The sequence below is a fragment of the Pseudorca crassidens genome, chromosome 3 (assembly GCF_039906515.1).
Source record: "Pseudorca crassidens isolate mPseCra1 chromosome 3, mPseCra1.hap1, whole genome shotgun sequence".
NCBI lineage: Eukaryota > Metazoa > Chordata > Mammalia > Artiodactyla > Delphinidae > Pseudorca > Pseudorca crassidens.
Genome location: NC_090298.1, coordinates 147,553,450 through 147,565,950, shown reverse-complemented (window position 1 = coordinate 147,565,950; position 12,501 = coordinate 147,553,450). Strand labels below are relative to the sequence as shown.

At 44.4% G+C, this 12,501-nt stretch overlaps 1 protein-coding gene across 1 annotated transcript in view; it reads left to right on the top strand.

The window, feature by feature from the left end:
- The window catches only part of DOCK2 (dedicator of cytokinesis 2), a 405,630-nt gene that overhangs the window by 19,262 nt on the left and 373,867 nt on the right, over positions 1-12,501 (top strand). Inside the window, exons 2-5 of the mRNA XM_067732884.1 lie at positions 1,585-1,668; positions 9,961-10,001; positions 11,081-11,136; positions 11,626-11,722. Of these exons, the coding sequence (XP_067588985.1) occupies positions 1,585-1,668; positions 9,961-10,001; positions 11,081-11,136; positions 11,626-11,722 (278 nt within the window). The remainder of the gene's footprint in view (positions 1-1,584; positions 1,669-9,960; positions 10,002-11,080; positions 11,137-11,625; positions 11,723-12,501) is intronic.

Here is a 12,501-nt window from a genome sequence, read left to right as displayed (position 1 = left end):
CGACTGTGGCTCAGGGGACTTTTTTGAGGTGATGAGAATGTTCTAAAATTAATCATGGTGGTGGTTTCACAGCTCTCTGAGTAAACCATTGAAGTATATACTTTAAGTGGGCAAATTGTATCTAAATAAAGCTATTACCAAATCACTAAGTAAAATCTATCCAGCTTCCTGTTCTCTTGGAGTAAAGCCCAAAGTCATCGTGAAGCCCTGCATGACCTGGTTCTTGCCTCTCCAGCATCCTCTGTGTCACCCACCTCCTCCCTTATACTCCATGCACAGCAGTTTCCTTTTTGCTCTCTGAATGTGCCAAGTGTCTTCCTTACTTGGGGCCTTTGCGTATGCTATTCCCACTTCCTGAAATGCCCTTCCCCCCTTTCTGTTCCCATAGCTGACTTGTTTGAATCCTCCATGTATCATCAGCTCAGGGGGTCCTTTCTTAACTACCCCAACAAAAATTGGTGCCTCCTCTATCAGGCCCTATTTGTTTCTTACATCACATGTATCATATTTTGTAACCTTATATTTATTTGTGTATTCACCAAAAGAGCAAGATCAGTGCCTAGCATGTGCCTGGCATATTGTAGGCACTTACTGAATATCTGCTGCATGCATAAATGAGGACAACCTTGTAGGATCATACCATCCATCCTCCTGAATGAGGACAACCTTGTAGGATCATACCATCCATCCTCCTGAGGGTCTTTCCTTAAATTGAAACACTTGTGTTTTGATTCACATGTCATATCAAACATCATTGTGTCCTATTCTGTTCTTGAAGATCTTCCAAGCTGGATATTCCTTAAACAAACTTCATCCCTAGGTTAACGGTGATGGCCTGGTCCTCACTTAGCAAGTGATGCTGAGTAGGGGCTGAGCACTGCAATGATATGGTGTAATCTCACATTCCAAGGGATTAGCAGAGGCTCCCATACCACACAGGGGACTCTGGGTGTTTTCATAGCCAACTGCTACTCCCCAGAAGCTGACAGTGTAAATGGGAAGGTAGACAGTGTAAATGAGTGGTAGAAAGACTGGCATTTTAGGCTGCTGTCACCAGGATGGAGTAATTGGGGAGCAGCAAGTGGCTCACAATAGCAGTTGAGAATATGGAAGTTAGATACTGGTTTTCCTGTCACTTCCTAGCCTGATGATTTTGGCCAAATTGTTTAACCTCTAAGCACCTCCATTTCCTTATCTGCAAAATGGGATCACAGTTTACACCTCGCAGGGTTGCTTTGGGAATGAAATGAGAGGATGTGCTGAGCACACGCCAGGTGTACAGTGGGAGGTCAACCATGGGAATGACATAAACGCCATCCTTGTCACTCAGACTGGAGTGCATTACCTGTGCTAGGGAGAGGTCATGTTTGACTAATGAATGGGGGCCTTTGGGAGCCAGGCTGGGCCTGCATTGACTCCTGTGGCAGGCTGTGGTTTTTACATTGGTTTTACATTGGTTTTGTTTAGCCATATGGGCTGCATGGTCATCAGATAAAGTCAAGAAAGGAAGGGCAGGAAGGAGCAGAGATTCTTGGTATCCAGAGGTCTCACCAGGCTGCCTCTCTGTTCCATTTCATTTCACAGCCATATACAACTTCCAAGGGAGCGGAGTCCCCCAGCTCTCCCTGCAGATTGGCGATGTGGTGCGAATACAGGAGACCTGTGGAGGTGAGTCCCTGGCCCAGGCGACCCTTGGATGCCAGGAGCTTGCTGATGGTGTTGGGACACCCCCAGGACATACCCAGCACCTCAGCCCTCTCTTGGAATTTGCACCTCTGTGTGGTCTATTTAAATACATTTTGCTAATATTAGTATTTCAGATTTACTGAAAATAATGCTTTGTTATTGTAGGAATTCATACTTAGAAACAAAAGCCAAACTGGGTGGTTTGATGTTCATTGTGCTCTCTATTTGCCCAGCCATGGAGCTGTTGGGCCCTATGACACCTTCTAGATACACTTCTTTTTTTTTTTTTTTTTTTTTGCGGTATGCGGGCCTCTCACTGCTGTGGCCTCTCCCGTTGCGGAGCACAGGCTCCGGATGTGCAGGCTCAGCGGCCATGGCTCACGGGCCCCGCCGCTCTGCGGCATGTGGGATCCTCCCGGACTGGGGCATCGGCAGGCGGACTCTCAAGCACTGCGCCTCCAGGGAAGCCCTAGATACACTTCTTTATTAGTTTCAACACCATTATAAAGGAATATCAGCATTATTAGGGTTTTGAAGGGTCCAGTAAATTATAATCCTGATTCCAGTTCTGCTGCACATAGCTGTGTGGTTTGGACACTGCATCTGGGCCTGGAAGCAAAACTCACTCCCTTCAGCAAGCTGGGTGCCCTGTCTTGGGCAAAATGGCATCTCTTTCTTCCCACAGAGGTGTCATCTCTTGTGAAGCCAGGTGTCTGTTGGGCTGTGTCCACCATCGTGGCGATGGTGGTGGTTTTTAAAGTTTGCACAAAGGTTAATAGCCTTGCACTTATGAGTCAGGCCATTAGAAATCAATGTATCACCTATGTCACTGATAAAATTGACATTGGGAGCACGGCTTGGGTGTAAGTGTCGAATGAGCTTGCTCATGGGCTGACTACATTCAGGCAGGCTTTCCCAGCCCTCACTGCCCAGCTGGGCCACCATGGATCTCCTCCTGCCTGGACCTGACTATAATCCTGCGGTGTGGAGGGCGTAGAGTGTGTCCTTCCTGTGGTCAGGCAGAGCAAAGAGAAAGGAGGGCAGAGGGGGCTCTGTCCCTGTTTCCCAGCTAATCCCTCAGGTTAGGCTCTCCTGTGCTGGGATGGGGGTGAGGGGTAGGCAGGAGGCAGGTGTGCTACTGTTAAGGAGGCCCCCTCAAGGAGAAATAGAGGGCCGGAGGAAAGGAGTTTGCCTACAGAGCTAGCCATCTTTGGGTTCTTAACCACATAGTGAGTACTGTGCTAAATTCCCATAACATGTTAGTTACTCCTCACAGCAACCTGCAGGACAGGTGGTATCTTCAGCCCTAGATTAGCTATATGCAATTAACAGAGCACCTCTGCAGATTCGTGAAGGAGTGCGTGTCCACACACACACACACACACACACACACACACAAATGCAAACCAAAAAGCAAACAAACAGAAAATGCTTTTTGGAGGGAGAAAGAATTTGATATTTGATATTTCAAAGCAGCTTTTTTTTTTTTTTGCGGTACGCGGGCCTCTCACTGTTGTGGCCTCTCCGATCGCGGAGCACAGGCTCCGGACGCACAGGCTCAGCAGCCATGGCTCATGGGCCCAGCCGCTCCGCGGCATGTGGGATCTTCCCAGACCGGGGCATGAACCCATGTCCCCTGCATCGGCAGGCAGACTCTCAACCACTGCGCCACCAGGGAAGCCCTCAAAGCAGCTTTAAAGGAATCATCATGGGGGAAATGAGAACTTTGTTCACCTTCCTTACGTTTATTTTATGCTTTAGTACTGTTGCTATTTATTTATTTATTTATTTAAGGGTTTCTTTTTTAAAATTATTTATTTTTGGCTGCATTGGGTCCTCATTGCTGTGCGTGGGCTTTCTCTAGTTGTGGCGAGCAGGGGCTACTCTTCATTGCAGTGCGCAGGCTTCTCGTTGCGGTGGCTTCTCTTGTTGTGGAGCACGGGCTCTAGGCGCACGGGCTTCAGTACTTGTGGCATGTGGGCTCAGTAGTCGTGGCATGCGGGGTCTAGAGTACAGGCTCAGTAGGTGTGACAGACGGGCTCAGTAGTTGTGGCTCGTGGGCTCTAGAGTGCAGGCTCAGTAGTTGTGAAATGCGGGCTCCAGTAGTTGTGGCTCATGGGCTCTAGGCACGTGGGCTTCAGTAGTTGTGGCGCATGGGCTCAGTAGTTGTGGCACGTGGGCTCTAGAGCTCAGGCTCAGTAGTTGTGGCTCATGAGCTCTAGGTGGGTGGGCTTCAGTAGTTGTGGCTCATGGGCTCAGTAGTTGTGGCACGTGGGCTCTAGAGTGCAGGCTCAGTAGCTGTGGCACACGGGCTCAGTAGTTGTGGCTTGTGAGCTCTAGAGCTCAGACTCAGTAGCTGTGGCCTGTGGGCTCAGTAGTTGTGGCTCATGGGCTCTAGGTGAGTGGGCTTCAGTCGTTGTGGCACGTGGGCTCAGTAGTTGTAGCACATGGGCTCTAGAGTGCAGGCTCAGTGGTTGTGGCGCACGGACTTAGTTGCTCGGCGACATGTGGGCTCTTCCCCGACCAGGGCTCAAACCCATGTCGCCTGCATTGTCAGGCAGATTCTCAACCACTGCGCCACCAGGGAAGCCCAGTGTTGTTATTTTGGACATCATGCACTTTTCAGTGTCCAGGCCTCTATAGTGCCCAGTCTGGCCCTATTTTACACACAGAGTGAGTGGGACTGGGGGAGGGGTAGGGATCTGATTCCAAACACCCTGCCCTCCTCCCACAGTGCAATCCTACCCTTTACAAATGTAGTTCTACTCAGTGGCAGTTAAGCAAACTCTAGGTGTCTACCAAGGGCAAAGATTGAAAATAAAAACAGCAAGCAAAACAACTCCTCAGTGACACTTTTGTGCTACTGGATGATAATCCCGAGAAACAGTCAGAGACCTCAGATTTGCAGGTGAAGGAGCAAGGCTCAGGGAAGAGAAATGACTTGCCTAGGCTCGCACAGTGAGCCAGTTGCTGTTCTCTCCACTCTCCTAAGACTGCTCTCTTTTCTCCACCCCATGCCTACCAAGGCAGTGAAAAGCCTCAGAATGTTTTCTGTGTCCTACATTTTGAAATTCAGATGAGTGTTTTTTTCTTCTTTTCATGCAGTTTCCCTGGAGAAAGTGCTTCAGGGCAGGAAACTGACCACATAGGTTGCATGTAATCAGAGCCTTTCTTTACTTTTGCCTGGCTTATAGCCTGACCTTCAAAAAGACTGCACTTGCTGACTCAAGTCACCTTTGTTTCAGGGATTAACCTCCTTGCTCCGAAGCTCTTTAGTTCTGGTTTCCCATTTAAAATTTTGTTTTATCAGTCTTATTTTAATGCATCCTTGTAATAAGCAGCCACAGTACTTTTCTGGAAAGAGCTGGACATATTAATTTAGCAAGTGATTGCCAGTTCATGACTACTTTGAAAATACATTTGGAAGTCTGTTAGACTGATTCTAGATATCTGAGGAATTGGTATGAAAATTATTAGGATTTATCATGCATGCACTCATACCCATATAGAGTTTTCAAACTGGAATTTATAGGATCCTAAGAGTCCGTGAGGGCCTTAGATGGCTAAGGGCTCTGAGATCAGGCCTGGTCTTATCTTTTTTGCATGCGGGGAGTTCTGCTTATGATTCCAGTTGAAAAACAGTTCCTCTGCAGATATAAAAAAGTGAAAACCATAGTGTTAGTCAAAAATTAGTCAAAATGACATAGTAGAAAAAATATGGGTGTGCTTATATCACCGTCTTGCAGAAACCTACTCAAAAAATAAAATCCAGCCAATTGAGAGATGAATCAAAATGTTAAAACATAGGAATTGAAAAGCTGTGATAAGAGGAAATACTGGCAAACATTGAGTCCAAGTGAACTGATTTGTCAAAATTAGTATTAAAAGTCATGGTAGTTACCACTACCAAAAAGAATGTCATTGTTTGAAAACTGTAAAATGTAACCCCCCACCCCCCACCCCACAAAAAAAACGAATACAATTGAGAAGTGGAGAGGGGAATGGAATAGAATAGATACAGTCTTGAAGATTCAAAGCACATTTCTCCAGATATCAGCAAGGATTAATTCTTGGTGGTAGGAATGTGAATATTTTTATTTTGTGTTTTTCAGTAATTTTAAACTCTCCCCTCTCCTCCACAAAGAGAAAAGAAAAGAAGGAAGGAAGGAAGGAAGAGAGGAAGGAAGGGAGGAAGGAAGAAAAGAAAGAAAGAAGAAAGAGAAAGAAAAGAAGTAGAAAAAGCATGGGCTTTTGAATCAGAAAGTTATCCTCTGCTCCACTTACCCACTAGCTTAGTAATCTTAGGGAAGTAAGCCTCAGTTTTCTCACCTGCAAAAATGTATTATCATCACCTTGCTTCTGGGTGTATTATGAGGATAAAATGAGAGAAGTAGAGAAGCTGTTTAGCCTCATGCCTGGCTCCTAGGTGCTCTGTGTTGAATTCCATCTCTTTCCCCCATTAAACAGAGCTAAAATAGCTAATAAAATAGAAAATATGCCTAAGTTTCTCTGGTTAATGATGATGATGATGATTATGGATTTTTAACTGACATATGGTATTTAGTAATTTTTTTAACACTTACCATATGCCAGGCACTGTACAAACTCTGAATTGCTTATCTAATTTAAGCCTATGAGACGGGCACTATTATTGTTCACATTTTACAAATAAGGAAACTAAGGCTTAGAGAAGTGCACTAACTTATCTAAGATCATGCAGAAGTGCAGATCTTCATTCAAATCCAGACTTTGATTCCAGAGCTCATACCCTTAACCACTGATTGATACTGGCTTCTGTTACATTCTTCTTAATGTTATTAGATATTTCAATCAAATAGGAAAGTGAAATACACCCAGGCACACACCACTCAAATAGATACTAACATTTTTCCTTGTTTAGTTCATACATATATTTTTAAAGAAATAAACATTTTAGGTGCAACCGAGATCCCCTGTTTACCCCTCTCCTATTGCATTCTTGTCTTTTTGTCCATTCTTCAGGTAACACTCATCCTGAAATTGGTATGTCTTCTTCCAGTCTAAGGTTTTGTACCTTTACCAGATGTGTTCACCTTCATAATTCTGTCTAAACAATAGTTTGTGCAACAGCCGTGTATGGTAGCTGTTATTGTCCTTATTTGACAGGTGAAAACACTGAGGCTTAAGTGACATGACCAAAGATCACGTTGCCCGGAGAGGGCAGAGAGAGGACTGGATTTCTAGGATGTGGATTCTTGTTTGATGTTCTGGGATGCTTTTAACCTCTCCTCCTTTTTCCTCTCCCCACGCAACTCCTGGGTGATTAGAGAATTTAGGTACATTTCATTTTGATATTTGGAATGTGGGAAAGGAGGACAGTTGGAGTTTATCATTTTCCATAAGAATGGTAAAAAAAAATTTCCTTTCCTCATATTCCCCAGGATGCACTTTGTGAGTTTTCTGTTTATAAAGTTTTCATGGATAGGGTTAGATAAAAAAAGCCTTTTCTATTACTTAACTGAAAGGGCATTAAGCCAGGGGATGCGTCCTGGGGTGTGGTAAATGCTGTGTTACCCTGAGCCTGGTTTTGATCATGGATTTTGCTATGTGTGCCAACTATTGTTATCTGCCCGGTCAGGTCTTGGAGTACAGCCAGATATAACTGGCCAGTGACCAGACTAGGGAGTGGACATCAGGGGTCATAGAGATCAGTGATTCGGCAGGGTTGGGGATATCAGAAAAAGTCCTAAGGACAGCTCTGATGCAGTGGATGCTTTCTCATCATCCAGCAAGTGGAGATGGTGGTAAGCCTGTCTCGTCAAGGATCACTGGGGATCTATTTCTGAGAGCACCTAGCCCAATGTCATGTACACAGTAGGTGCACAGTCAGTGTTTGTTGAACTTAAATCTGGGAGCCAGAATGTATATGCTGACGGTAGGCGGTAAGCGTCAGTCGATTTCTTGCTCAGGAGTGAGTTGAAGTTTTGCAAATCAGGATACCGACAAGGGGTGGCAAGTCACTGATTCTCAAGGGTGAGAGAGGGCAATGTCACTGGAATTCAAGGGTCCCAGATGGAGCCCCTGTCGTGGAGAGCCAGATGTGGGCATACTAGTGGTCCCTTGGTTGTTTTCCTACTATCTGGTGGATTTTGGTGGCCTTGGCCAATAAGGTGGATTCAGGTCACTGCAGCCAAGAAACCCTTAACTGTCTCTGTGCTTTAAGAGAACGTTATCTGTATTTGTGCTCATCGCATGGGGGACAATGTGGTGGAACAGCTTTGAGGGCTGGCTTTGAAGCCACACAGACTTGCCCTTGAACCCTGGCATGTGATTTGGCCCAGTACCTCAACTGACTTGAATCTCAATTTCTTCATCTACAGAATGGGAATATTACTTAGCTCACAGTATGGATATGAGCACTGAATGAGAGAATACATGTACAACACTTAGCATATAGCTTCGTGTGCATTAAGATCCCCTGATCAATTAATGGTAGCTAGTAATGTTACAGAGATGCTCTCATATCTTGTTTGTTCAATGGGAAAGAACTGCAAATAAAGGAGGTTGTTCTAGTGCAGTACTAGAGTGTCACCTCCAGAGTCAGATGCTTGGGTTTAGGTCTTAACTGCATTACTCACTAGCTGTGTGACCATGAGCAAGTTGCTTAATCTCTCTGTGCCTCTCTATTTTCATTTGCAGAATTGAGGCAATAATAGTACCTACTTTATAGAATCATTGTGAAGATTAATTTATAATTTGAAAAAAACAAAACAAAAAACTTTACCAGAGTTCCTGGCACACAGCAAGCACTATAATTAATATAATATAAGCATTATTGTTCACAGTTAATTATTACAGATAGTTATAGGGAAAATTATTAGAGGAGTGTGAAAATAGAATATGTTCTTCATGAAGTAGAAAGTTTTCCACCACTAGAAGTACTTAGTGGGGTTGTAGTTTTGGGGATTCAGATGTTGGGAGGATGGAAATATTAGGCAAATACCATGCTCCTTCTTCTATTAGACAGGAAGCACAGTATGATGGCTGTTTACGTTCAGATCCTGGCACTGTTACTTACTAGCTGTGTAACTGTGGTCAAGTTACTCAACTTCTCTGTGCCTCAGGTGGGCCACTCTTCTGTAAAATGGGATAATTGAATTTCCCACCTCATGTGGTTGTTATGAAGATTAAAAGGCTTCATATATGAAGAGTGCTTAGAACGTTTTTTTATTCCAAACCTGAGATTCTTTCTCTCCAGCCTCCATTCCTTCCTTTCTCTCTCCTTCCTTTTCTCCTTCTCTCCTTCCTCTACCCTTCTGTCTTTCAGAATAGGAACCACTTTGGGCCCCTGTTGCTTTAGAACTTTCTTTATGACCTGAGCCTCAAGCTGGCTCATGACTGGGAGGGGTGACTTTGCATTTTAAGTTGTTTGTTTTGGAGCTTGCACGTATGTCTGTTGAGAACATATTTCGACAACAATCTGTCAGCCCAGTAATGAGGGTTTGCTAATGAGGCGCCTGACAGACGCTTTTTATTTACAGAGATGACAAATGCCACTACTTGGCTGTGCTTGAATCATTTCAAAGGACAGTAGGCTCGTTATAGTCATCAATACTTGCTATACTGAGGTTCATTTTGTCCGAGAACTGTGTATAATTTGGATCTCTATTAATTGAGTCATTTTTGATATTCCTGCAAAGGGAAGAATCTCTTAAAATTCCTGTCATTTTACCCATCCCTGAACTTATCTGTTTTGTAATGACTAACTTCTGCAAGTCACATTTTAGACACAATTTGCTGCTGTTAGCACTGCGGCCATTATTTTAGGATGTTCGCCAAACTCCCTCAGACATTCTCAGCCTTTCTTTGTCCCTAAGGCAGAGGTTGAAAACATGCATATGAACACAGGAAGGACCCAGGCAGTTAATGGAAATAAGTGAGGGGCTAGGTAGAGGCTGGTGAGTTGGAGGCGCCTGCTTTGTCTGATGGGACCAGCTGCTTCTCACCACTAGCCAACTGCAACCATGCGGGAGCACTGGCCACCATCTCTGGGCCTCCTGTTCTTTCAAAAGAAGGATGAAATTTGCATTTTTATGTGAAATCCCTGTATTTGTGGATGCTTTTTGGAGATGTTGGCAACTAATTCAAGAAACTGTTGAATCCTAGGGCTTTGATCTGTACCTGAGCACTTCTCAATAGTTTCTTTGCCAGTGAAAAACAAACAGCAACAACAAAACCCAGCAAGGAACTTGTACGAATAGATGAAAAACCTGTTTCTTTGTTTTCTCTTTGCAGACTGGTATAGGGGATACCTTCTAAAGCACAAAATGTTGCAGGTGAGGTCAATTTGTTTTTATTTGGGACAATATTGGATGTCTGTACATGACCCTGCCAGCCCCCTGGGAACTCATCTCCCACTGTTGCTCCTCTGCAGACTGATTCCATTCCTCCCTCCTTGTGTCCTGTGATTTCCTCGCTGTGCCTCAGTGCCTTCTCCTTTCACTCATTCTTTAAGGTCAACCTCCAGAGCTCTCTTCTCCCTGAAACTTTTCCTAATATGCCAGTCACATATGATTTTTCGAGTCCTGTGGAATTGTGCATTTTTTATCTGAAATTTATCTCCTACTGCCTTTCTTTAGCATTGCTTGGGGCATTCATCATTTCCTCACCTATGTGTGCAACATGACTCAGAAGGGACAGGTCCAGTCTCCGCCCTCAGGGAGTTCCCCTGCCCCAGCCCCACAGCACACCGCCATCTCCATGGGAGCAAGCGCCTGCTTTGCTCATCTCTCTACATCTCACAGTGTCTAGCGCAGTGACCGGATGTCCCCAGTGTACACGCTGGCTGAATTTATGAAGGAATTTCCAAGTAGTTGATCAACTTCTCTTAACGGAGCTAAGCTTATGGAGCAAGGAAATAATAGATGCTTTTTCCTTCCTCCATCATGAACAATAAAATAAATCCAGAGAGAAAGAGATCTCAAATCAAAGCAACCCATATGCAACCAGGGACACTGTTGCCTCAGGACCTGACCTTTCCTGACTGTGAAGGGTGGCTGCTGTCCCGGGCAGGAGAGGCGAGAGGCAGAACGCTATTCTCCCTTAGAGTGAGCCTTTCAGGCACTCCAGCCTTGCCCATCTGATAGGGTGAGTGTCCGCAATGGGGTTGGAGCATCCTTTGGAATCGAGGGCTACTGTGGGATCCTGAACAACTGATAAAGAACTGGAGAGGAACCAGACCTGAAAGAGTAGATTTGGCACCTACCACTTGTTCTCTTGGACTGAGATTATTCCTGTAAAGTTTGAGGTTTTTACCAGCTAGCAGCTTTGGGAAAAATCATGAAGACCTGGGGTCACTTTTTTTCTGTAGGGACAGGTCATGCTATCTCACCTTGTCTTATCTTATCTCCAACAGGGCATTTTTCCTAAATCCTTTATCCACATCAAAGAAGTGACAGTGGAGAAAAAAAGGTATTTGCCCTCCTTCCCCACACTAGACCCTCCAGTGGCTCGTGGATGTCGCTGTCCTGTCTGCTCTGAAAACCTGACTGGGCAGATGTGAAGGATGCTCAGCCGATCCGCCTTCCTTGTGCTGTGTTTATCTTCTTTCCCTCACTGGATGGGAGACCCAATGCAGATTGATTCGTGTTCACATCTGATTCTGAGGGGGTATTAGTAAACCTGGAGAATCACACTTTTCACTGGCAGCTGCCTTTGAACTGAATTAAAGTAGATTACTCCTGAATAATGAGCTTGGAGGGCCCACCCAATGAAGGAGGACATTAAAAAGGAAGTCCCTTGCATCTGCATAATGTAATTGGTGTAGACATTAGAGGCGGTTTAGTCTCCTGCCAGGAAGGCCCCTCTCAGCAGCTGTAGCTTAATGCAAATTTGCCAGCATCTTATCTTGTTAGCACCTGGGTCTCAATTTCACACCATTTTCTCTCCCACCGTAAATAGAAATATCGAGAACATTATTCCTGCAGAAATTCCTCTGGCACAAGAAGTGACAACGACACTTTGGGAATGGGGCAGCATCTGGAAACAGCTCTACGTGGTAAGACTCAAAACCCTGCTCCCTGGGATAGAAGCTTCTTGCAGTTTTTGGCTTGGTTCAAATATGGAACTTAGCCTTGACATAGTATAGCAAACAGTATGAGGCTATCAAGGCCCAGAGAAGTTAGGTGACTTTCTCAAAGCCATACAGCGAGCTAGTGACAGAGCCATAGTGAATGGGCATCTGGTGTGATCCTTCTGTTTTTTTTTTAAACTACTGAAAAAGTCATCAAACTTGAGTATGCTTAAGAATCACCTCGAGAGCTATTAAAAATACAGCTTCCTTCAATGGGGCTCTGCATTTTAATAAACTTAGAGATTTTGATTTGGTGGTCTGCCAATAACACGTTGAGAAATACTGTTCTCGTATATTTAACTAATGACTGTTGTCCTCAGATCTATGAGGGAGCTTTGACCCTGGAAAACAAAGAGCGTGTTTTATACGCGTTTTCCCTGTATTGAAGTAAATCTAATTTAAAATCCTCCTTTGATGTTTCTAAAACTAATGAAAGTGAGCAGCTAAGAAAACCATTAAACTGAGAGTGAAAATGTCAACCAAGGCTTACTGCATATTTGTTACAGCATTGTGTACACCTGCTGTTGCACACGCTCTGTTTGTGGAGTCACATTTTATGGTCATAAATGTTGACTCCCATGTGGATATTTCATCATATATGGTAATGGGCATATTCAGTTACCATTCTATAAGTTTCCCAAAGGTTGCTAGGACAGTTTAGGGGGCAAACAGCAGACTTGAGGCTAAAGTGATTTATTATTTAT